Source organism: Lycium ferocissimum, chromosome 11 (genome assembly GCF_029784015.1).
Source record: "Lycium ferocissimum isolate CSIRO_LF1 chromosome 11, AGI_CSIRO_Lferr_CH_V1, whole genome shotgun sequence".
Classification (NCBI taxonomy): Eukaryota; Viridiplantae; Streptophyta; class Magnoliopsida; order Solanales; family Solanaceae; genus Lycium; species Lycium ferocissimum.
Window position 1 is genome coordinate 18,822,044 of NC_081352.1, and position 10,674 is coordinate 18,832,717.

At 35.7% G+C, this 10,674-nt stretch overlaps 1 protein-coding gene across 3 annotated transcripts; it reads right to left on the minus strand.

The window, feature by feature from the left end:
• Positions 1 to 748: 748 nt before the first annotated feature.
• LOC132037332 (uncharacterized) lies at positions 749 to 7,858 on the minus strand. Of its 3 annotated transcripts, XM_059427831.1 has the most exons (4): positions 7,461 to 7,858; positions 4,359 to 6,207; positions 1,712 to 2,861; positions 749 to 1,612 (listed from the first exon to the last, which is right to left on the minus strand). In XM_059427831.1, the coding sequence occupies exons 1-4, from the start codon at positions 7,508 to 7,510 to the stop codon at positions 771 to 773; spliced, it is 3,891 nt and encodes a 1,296-aa protein (XP_059283814.1). In that variant the 5' UTR covers positions 7,511 to 7,858; the 3' UTR covers positions 749 to 770. The 3 variants fall into 3 exon arrangements, with proteins under 3 accessions (XP_059283814.1, XP_059283815.1, XP_059283813.1); XM_059427832.1 differs by having other exon boundaries at positions 749 to 2,861; positions 4,359 to 6,113; XM_059427830.1 differs by having other exon boundaries at positions 749 to 2,861.
• Positions 7,859 to 10,674: the final 2,816 nt, after the last annotated feature.

Genomic DNA, 10,674 nt, shown 5'->3' on the forward strand with positions numbered 1-10,674 from the left:
AAAAATTTTATTTTGTGCTGACAGAACTAACAATAGTCGTGTGAGGCTTCCTTTTATCTCACAAGTTGGTGAACGTGGACCCAAAAGTGTAGGATTTGGGTCCAACTACTTGGAGACAAAAAGAAGACTCACACAACTATTACCAGTTGTGTCAGCACAAAATAAAGTTTTTCCAGTTTCTGTGATTGGTTTTGTCACTTGCCTTGTACGACTTCTTTGAATCACCATTGTCTGTTTTTCAATTGAATGTTAACTTGTTCCTATTGTTTACTCAGCAAAGAAGTAAAGGGTGAACAATCCATGTAACTGATCTATTAGTCCAATGAAAGATGCCAATTCAACCATCAGGGAGTCGTTAGAGCACACAACAAAACACGCCCTATCACATGATGATCTAGCATTAAATGATAAGAAGATCCAAAACTTCATTAAAGTAATTTGTCATGTAATATGGTGCAATTATTATACTCAAAACTATAGATTAGTATATCAAGACTGCTAAGTATGAAACATAATCAAACATTTGCACAAGACACGAACATAGTTTTAATCTTTTTTCCAAAATGACTAAAAAACCTCGTGTAACTTGATATTTTGCAGGTGTGTCTATAGTTCTACATCCCAATTATCAAATGGTTATTGATCTGTTTTATAGTTGCAAATAGTTGTGTCCTACTTTGTCTTTTATCAAAACGTGGTTATGCACATTTTTTGTAAAAGTTATATAAGAGGTAACATACACAGCAGATTAGATTTTAACTAAATTATCATTAACCTTCACGGTCAGAACTTACAGTTATTTGTTGGTAGTTGGTAATAAGGGTCTGTGGACCCCTTAGAAAGAAGCTACTGGAACTGTTTTCTACAGCACACGGAGGCATCTCCAATACCTCCCTTGACCTACCTACTAGGGGAAGATTTGAAAGATGGTCACCCCAAATATCATAAGTAAACTCTTCTTCCATCCCCGTCTTTTCATCAGTTTTACCTGCCATCTGATTTGGAGGTTTAGATCCAGGCGCTCGCAAGTGTGGAGCAATAATAGAACTTGAAGCGAATACTGGTTGACGACACATCAAGCGAGGAGAAGATTTATCAGCACAAGGGAAGGTTGCTGAAGGCAGAAGAACAGGTTTGCTAGCTGATCTTTTAGGTGCAGCAGGCTTCTCTTGAGGAGGAGGAGGAGCATTTTTGCCAACATACATGGGTGTTGCCTCTGTCTGCAAGACATTCCTTTCACATGCAAATTCGGAGTGTATACCTTTTTTACATTGATGGTTACCAACATCAGCAAAGGGATTGCTGAGCTTAACAGATCGATCCACATCAGCAGACTGTGGAGATGGCCGACTAGGTGTTGAACTTGACGTAGGAGACAAGGGTGATGATGGTGTAGAATTGCCACTATGACTACTTGAAACATCAAAACCTCCAACCAAAGCAGTTGCAGAATTCTTTTTCTTCTTCCGCCGCCTCCCTTTTTCTTTTCCAATTTTGACAGTGAGATTACCAGTTTTTGAGGTTTCATTTGTATCAGAACTCTGAATTCCTACTGACTTTGTAGAGGATGACACTTCCGTTCCATTTTGGGTATCTATTACAGAGTTATATCCTGCACAATGATTCAGATTCTGATCAGATACACTTTGATTTTGGGAAACAGTTTGACTATCTTCACACGTACCGAAACTTTCAACTGACAGTGACTCACCTTCCCCAATTGATCTAAGCAAACCGTTCAATTTAGAGGAGAAGACAAACTTGCCAATCTGTTTCTCCGTGGGATGCATGCGAGACAATTTTCCAGCACGACTAACAGATGTCATATAGCTTTTTCCACTCTTAGGCAAGCACTCATGGGAGCCAAAGGTTGCCACTTGGGGTATGATGCACCAAAGAACCAGAAAGAACAAAGAAGCTAGAAGAAGAATTGTGACGAGCAATTTTTTCACCTTCATCCAGAACAAAGACTTCTTGCAGAAATGAAGCACACAAATAGGAAGACTAGCTTTCATTGGTATAACAAGTATGCCAGTTGCCAAAGCCAGTTCAAGATCTCTCTGTATAGTGGCAACGGAAAAATCAGTATGATATGATATCACAAGCTTTATAGACTCCTCAGGTTCAAGAGAAAAACCTTTACAACCATTTATTACGAACCCATCCGTTCCACACTCCGTTCCAGAGATTTCAATTTTTTTTACCTCCAGAGGAAAGTCGCCCACGTTCTTTGCATGAAGCTCCTTTGACATTGACAGAGAACATGCATGAGATTTATCCTTCATGTTATATAACACACCCGAAGAAGAAAGATTAAGAGGGGTTGGCATGTTTAATTTGAAATCCAGGTTCTGTACAGGTTCAGACTCATCAAGCAAGACCAAAGAAAGCAACCCACCAGATCCTTTGAGAGTTAACCACTCCACACCAGAAAGATTGTTTCTGACCAAAGCTGAACTTCTCCACTGACATCGAGCTGCAGGTTGAAATAAAACGGGACCAAACAATGCTCGACCAAAAGGGTGAAGAAGAGCTTCAGTTACTGCATTCTCTGCTAGCGAAAAACCATATCTCTTTGGAGCAATAGAATAGTTACCAACTATTCTACTGGATAGAGAAGGCTGCAAATGGCTTCCTGAAGTCTTGCACTCATCAATAATTTCCCACGAGTTCAGAACAAGCTGCACCAAGATTGGTTTTTGAATTGGGTTTTCTACTGTGATCCACTGAGAGTGATGACTTCCGACTTGAATCACTGGAAACACAACTTCACTTTCATCCAGTATGGACATGCCATTTGCAGTAGCATGAGATTTCCAGTTCTTCAATACCAACTCATCTGCCACTGTTGTATCCAAGGCCTTCAGATTAAATAGATAGACAAATCATCAATCAGGAGCTAATTCTATATACATCTGTACTAAACAGGGCATACGACTAATTCAATAATGAGAGCTCTCTCCACTACAAAAACATTCAGATTAAGAAAAGCTAAGAAAAAGTGAAGCTTCACATGACATAAATTCGGCTCATAAGTACAAATCGGCTGAATTAGTAGTAAACACAGCTCATTATGGACATTCGCTGTCATTTCTGCTAAATTCTGTGAGAGTTACACTCGTTCAAGCATAATAAATCAGAAGTATAGCTATTTGTAATCATTAGAAGTTATTGGAGTATTTGGAAGGAAAGGAATTGCAGATGTTTTGATGGTATCTCAACTCCAAGCAGTAGTCTAAAATCTTTCTGTCTTTTTAATCTTTTCAGTTGGAGCAATCTACCCCCTGTAAATGACATATTACCCCTTTTTGACCTCATTAGCTCCATCAATATGGCTTAGAGACCATATTTTGTTTTCTGGTTAACTCCCTGATTTAAAATAGAAGTTTTTGTTCTCAGGAGTTAACCATGATTCTTTTGTGTATGTAACATGCATCTACTTGATGCCTTCCTAATACAACATCTTATTTCATCAAAAAAAAGAAGTTATTGTACGAGTATATTCGCAGAAGAATTCCACTGAAGATGACTTTGGTTATCAAATATCATAAAAGTCCAAACTAGAAATTACATCCTTACGAGTAACAAAGTGGTTTCCAGTCCAAAAACAAAGAATGGAAAACAAGGTGATGGGCAAGGAAACTTCTAGAGATACAATGAACACCCACGCCAGCTATACATGAAACCGGTGTTTCTGATTCGTTAAGTATAAGAGCATACATCCTATACAGATCAAATAGAGAAGAAGAGCCGCTGCATTGTACATGATATGGTATTGTATGTCTCCACCTTTCACATGTTATAGGGTACAATCTTACTTTATGCTGATAATTAAGGACTTCTATAATCTACACGCACAGATCCTTTTAAGGACTTAGTTGGAGTTTCCTGCTACAATATTAGTTTCAGATAAATTCCAGTTGCTTGCAAAAGTTCCTCAAAAAATAGGAAAAACACATAAAAACTTAAAGAGCCCGTTTGGATTGGCTTATAAGTTGGCTTATAAGCTGTTTTCAGCTTTTTTGAGTGTTTGGCTGGCCAGCTTAAAGTCATTTTGTGCTTAAAATAAGCTCAAAAAAATAATTGGACCCATTTAACTTAGTTTATCTAAAGCAGCTTATAAGCTGAAAACAGCTTATAAGCCAAAAAAATAAGTTGGACTACCCCAACTTATTTTTTTCAGCTTATAAGCTGCAAACAGCTTTTAAGCTATAAGCCAATCCAAACGGGCTCAAATTCTCAATTCTTAAAACCCGGAAACTTCTAGAAGATTGGCAAATTATTTTTACTCATTTTTCACAATATCAGCAAACTCACAAAATGAGAGATAATAAGAACCAATATCAAAATTACAATACCTTGATTTCTAATGGTGACCGCATGCTGCCGCTGGAAGTGATGTCTCTTGTATTTCCAAGTTCTACTTCATCAGAGTGTTCTCCATGACCAATAGAAGAGTCATATTTAACTCCTGAACAAATGCTGACTACATCCCTGCAAGCAACTTCAATCTCAGACGTTCTTGAGTCATTAGTTGATACGAGCAATTTACAGTTCATGCTCATTTCATGAGATTGCACCACAGGATCAAGCAACTGAACAGCTGGGAAAATATAAGTGACCACAGCCACTTGCGTAACAGTTCCGGGGAAGAGTAATAATCCCTCAACATATCTGACACGAAAATGCTTGGTGTTCTCTCCAGCCTCACTTACCTTGACAATGCTCAATATGTAAGGAGAATCATTTCTCACTGACAGAGCAACAACACTAGTACCATCAGCAGCACATGGTCCTACGGTTTGAATAGACAAAGAAAGTGGATCTGTGAGCTCACTGTAAGCAGATGTCATGCCCAGTTCTGCTTTGAGAGGGACAACAATTGTATCAGCTTTTCCTTTGGAAGAGCTAAGCAACTGCAGAGAAAATGCACCGAATATCTCACCCCCAGTATGACTAGGGAAATCTAATTCTATGATGGTCTCAGTTTTGTCAGGATCAATTTCCCAATTCCTATGGGGTCTAATTGCAACTAGAGGGATACCAACCTCATCACCCTTGACATCCAACCACTCCTTAACACCAAGCAAACTGAAATTATTGTTTGAATCTTCACCTTTATTTAAATTACAAATTGCCTTTGCATAACGGGTATTATCTCCCGAAGAAATAGACGTCCAAATAGTTACCTCCTCCACATAGAGGGCTTCATTGTAAGGATTATACAAAGAAAGATTCTTACTCCGCCTTCCTCTGGAGGAAATATCAAGACTGACTAACGGCTGTATGCGATATGGGGATTCAACAGCAAAGCCCTTAACCTGAACCAAGAAACCACCAGAGCTTGTCTGCAAAACAAACTGCGCTGAAGAGAGACCCAACCATGTAGGCAAAAACACAAAACAAATCGATGCAGTTTCACCAGGTGCCAACGACGTTTCGCTGAAATTGCATGGGTAAAACTGAGAATTGGTTCCATAAGGTTCAAATACAGTCAGTATGCTGTCTCTATGCGTATTTTTAACATTTAGAAAAGCTAATGAAGGAAAATATAAATACTTCTCCCCCCAGTCAAGCAATGGGGGATTGATTTCGACATGAGGGGAAGAACCACCCAAAAACTTGGAACTGTCTGTCTCCTCTTCTGCTTTTGGTTTCAAATTTTGGTATTTATCATCAGACAAAGGCCCTCCACCAGAAGAAACACCATTTGCTCGATTCCTTCTTATACAGCCACAAGGCAATTCACTGTAACAATCCTGGTAACTCAGATAGCATGAAATTGTTCTTCCACCTAAGAACTTGAAAATACAAGAATCGGATGACCTACTAATATTTGTATTCTCTTCATCTGATCTTATAGGCAAAGCAACATCGGATTGAACCCCAGAAACTTCTTCCATTTGTGATTGGGCACTCTTCTCTTCAAACAAAAAACCACGCAATCTCGGAGGAAAGCAAAACAAGTCTGTATCTGAACACACATTTTCAAGACTCTGACGAGAGACAGAATTCTCAAGAACGGAACCGGATGACAAATCCCCACTAAAGCCATCCTCCTCATTTGGCTTGTATGACATACATGCATCATACTCTGCTTCGTTTTGCAGTCCCTTCATTGAACATGGTTCACCTTTATCCAGTATAACGATGATATGCAACAGAACCATCATAAAGCAGAATGCTTCACCATGGTGAAACATTCTCCTGAAGAAATTACTAATACAGATTAATAGCTGACGTAAATAAAATAGTACATCAATCATCATTTACAGGAAAGTCGAAAAACTTTATACAGTTATTAGGCAGGGCACATGCAAACGCACACTAAAATATTGGGAAGATAAAAACACCTCGACTACCACCACAACAACAGCAGCAGCAACAGTACAACCACAACTCAATCGAAAACTTGTAGGAGTCCATCATTTCAATGACAAAACAAGTACTAATTTTGGGAATGAAAAGAGAAGTAGCATAAGAGACAATCAAAAATTCTAACAATAGAAAAACAGATAAAAGATGACGATTTACAATGTCTCCCATACAAAAAACTACCAAGATATGAGCTAAGGCCTCATACTTCAGCTATCACATTAAATACGCAAGTAAAACCATTGCTCATTAAGTAGGAGCAGTAGCTAAGTTAAAAAAAAAAAAAAAAAGTAAATAGAGCTTGCAAAATGCAAATATATGCGACTCACCAATCTTATTCATCCATAGCTTAAAGCTTTTGCATGTTCATTGAGAAAATATACATAAATAGGCATTCGAAGCTCCAAAATAAGAAGAAAAACACAATAAAAGCATTAACATGAAAAATCATAAAGCAAACAATTTTGCAAAGTCCTTCATAGAGCAAAGAGTTAATGGTCAAAAAACACACCTAAACTATATCTTTTGCGATTTTCATACCTCAACTATCATTGTTCCATATACCTACCTAAACTATCACCTTTTTGCGAGTTTCAAATATCCATTTAACCTATCTAAACTATCGCTTTTTTTGCGAGCTTCATACCTCAACTATTCATTATTCCATTTATCTACCTAGACTGTCAGTTTTTTTTTTTTTGCGAGTTTCATACCTCAACTATCCATTGTTCAGTTACCTATCTAAACTATCACACTATTTGTATTACAACCTCGATGCTGAGTTGGCCTCAAACCTAAACTATTACTTTGCGAATTTCATAACTCAAGTATTCATTGTTCTCTTTACCTTATCTAAACTATCACTCCCATCGTATACCGCGATGCAAAGTTGGCCAACTATCTATTAAACTAGTATCGAGGTGTGTTTTAATACAAAGGGAATGATAGTTTAGGTAAGTAAAGAGAATAATGAATAGTTGAGTTATGAAATTTTAACTCTCGGAAAAGTAATAGCTTAGGTGTGGTTTTAATCATTTACTCTAAAAAAAATCAAACGAACGGAAAATATAGCATCGAGGAGTTACCGGAGGGATAGCTGACGTGGAGCTCCGATCATTAGGGTTTGATAATCCATTGACGAAGAGAGAAAAAGAACATAATCAGTGAAAAACTAAAATAAAATAAAATCTGTTTTGCTAATTTATCTGATAATTGATTTTTTGTTGATGGTGGCTATGACTATGGCTAGGGCTTTTTGCGGATTGGATGTTTTTTTAGGCCCAAATTAAAAAGGGAGAGAGCGTATTTTCTATTTTATTGGAGCAGAAAAACAAAAGAACAGGATAAAAGTTCAGGGTAACACATACACCTGATAACACGCACCCGAATGAATGGCCTCGAACAACGAAGAGAGGAATAGAGGAAAAAAAACTGAAAAAACAGAGAGAAAATGACACTTCATGGACTAAATTACTTAATTACCCCACTATACTATATAGGACGATAGAATGGAGCAAGGTGTAGGGCTTTTAGTGGTGGTATATATATTAATTAACTTGAAGATTTAGTTTTCTCATTTTAAACATCAAAATTTATATCCCGAAACTCCACAAATGAATTAGTAACTTTAAAATATCTTTAAAAATGGTATAAAAAAAGTTTATCAAAAAACTAATAATAAGAATAATAATAATAATAATAGAATACTAGTTTTTTTTAAAGGCTAATATAATAAACGGAAAAGGGCCAAATATACCTCTGTACTATCAGAAAAGGGCCAAATATAACCCCTCATTCTACTTTGAGTTCAAATATAAACTCCTGCCGTTATACTATTGGATCAAATACCGCTACTAAAAAACTGGCAAAAATCGACGGAAAAACAGATGGAAAAAATCGACGGGATCCGTCGGTTTTTCGACAATTTTTTTAAATCTTTTTTTTTTTTAAGAAAACCGACGGACTGCGTCGGTTATTTTTAGCCCGAAAATGCTCGAAAAATATAATTATTTTCTAAAATCCGTCGGTTTTTTATTTTTTTATTAAAAAACCGGCGGAGTTCGTCGGTTTTGAGCAAAAAAATAGTATAAATTAAATCAATGTAACTATTTGATCAAAGAATATGAGTGGTCTTATGGTAGAGCCCTTTAATGCCACGGGACATACCCGGGTTCGATTCCAAGTTGCTATATTTCATTATTTTATTTTCATTTTTTTTTTTTTACATAACCACGGAGTCCCTCGATTTTCGAAAAGCGACGAACCGTTTGCGTCCGTTTTCACCGAAAAACCGATGCAGTCCGTCGGTTTTGGCCGTCGATTTTTGCGTGTTTTTTAGTAGTGTATGCCTCTCCTCCGTTAAAGTTATCCACGATGGACATTCAAGCCTACATGGCACTGAAATTTGATGAGGTGGATGCCATGTGGCATTGCCACCTCATCACCTCTAACCCCTCCTCCCAATCGCTCTTTTCCAACTCCGGTCAGTTTCTCCCCCTTCTTATTATTGCGGCTCTTTTTCATTTTTATTTTCAATTTGTGTTTTATTTTTCTTGCATAATTTGCGTATACTCGTAGAGTCGTTCTGAAGTATGCATATTAATTTACCGGGCTGTTAATGAAATCTAGTTCAGTGTTGTGTTACCTTGGTTTGAAGCTTAGTTTATGATACTGAAGTGCCATTGTGTGTGGACCTGTTCTTTTTCCTTTTTTCCTCAATCGATGATGGATTTGGGGTTGGTGGCTAGCTGTAGTACATTTCCAGATTGCAGGCTGCGTACATTTCCAGATAGCAAACTGAAATAGTATGTTATTTTGCTGTGAGTTTTCGATGGGAGCCGTTCATGCAATTCAATATGGTACAAAAAGCTGGGTTTGGTCAACCAACTATGTTTCACGTGTTTGGCTGTAGTGATAGTGGAGTCCGGAACCTAAATGACCCAATAAAAAACGAATTGAACCAAAATAATCCAAGGAAAAAAAAATGTTACCAAAGTACTTTTAACGCATGTTTTTTATGCGTTATGTAAAAATGTGTTAACGCCGCTGCTTAAATCAGGCACCCGAAAAAAAAATTAAAAAAAAAAAAGCAAAAAAAAATTACACAACGGAGCATTTTGCTGCGCTATGCTGACACATAATTTAGTGCTTTAAGAATAGGTTGTGTTATGATAATTAACCAAACTTGTCTACTTCTATTCTAACTTTCACTTTTTTAGTTTTACTTTTAATATCCTATAGAATTTTGTTAAATTTAATATTCTAAATATTAGTTAAGGTTTTAAATGTTACTACAGTTTTATCCAACATTGAAATACATTTTCAAGAAAAATTTTAATTTTCAAAGGGTATAAAAAGCGATCAACATTTTGAGGATATTTTTGTCGTTCAATATTTAGCGTTTCGACATTCATGTTAATTAATTTTAGAAATTTTTATAAAATAAAAGAAAGTAAGACACTTAAATTGGTGTGGAGGGGATATTATTTTTCTTAAGCATAAGCTAAATCTTATATATATATATATATTTTAAATAATTATAATTATTTTCTATAAAAGAAAGTAATACACTTAAATTGATATCGAAGAGATATTGTTGTTCCTAAGCATAAGCTAGGTATTATATTTTTGTTGTCTCATAAATGATTATAATTATTGATAAATACTATATTTTCAATTGCCTTAAAATATAATTATAATTATTTTCTAAAAGGAAAAGTAAGACACTTAAATTGATACGAAGGGGATATTATCTTTTGTAAGCATGATCTAAGTCTTATATTTTTGGTTGTCTTAGAAAATGATTATGATTATTTAAAAAAAAAATGTAAGACACTTAAATTGATACGAAGATGATATTATTTTCTTAAGCATAAGTTAAAACTACATGTTTGGTTATCTTAAAAAAATAACTATAATTATTTTTTATAAGAAAAGTAAGACACTTAAATTGACACCGAGAGATATTATTTTTTCAAAGCATAAGCTAAGTGTTATATTTTTGTTGTTATATTTTCGTAAGAAAGTAAGACACTAATCATTTTCTAAGACAACCAAAAATATTAGACATAGCTTATGCTTACGAAAAAAAATATCCCCTTCGTATCAAATTAAGTGTCTTACTTTCTTTTTTAGAAAATAATTATAATTATTTTTTAAGGCAACCAATAAATAATATTCAGAAAATAATTATAATCATTTTCTAAGACAAAAAAAAATATAACACTTAGCATAAGCTTCAGAAAAACAATATCCGTCTTAGCATATGATTCGAAAAAATAATATCTCTCGGTGTCAATT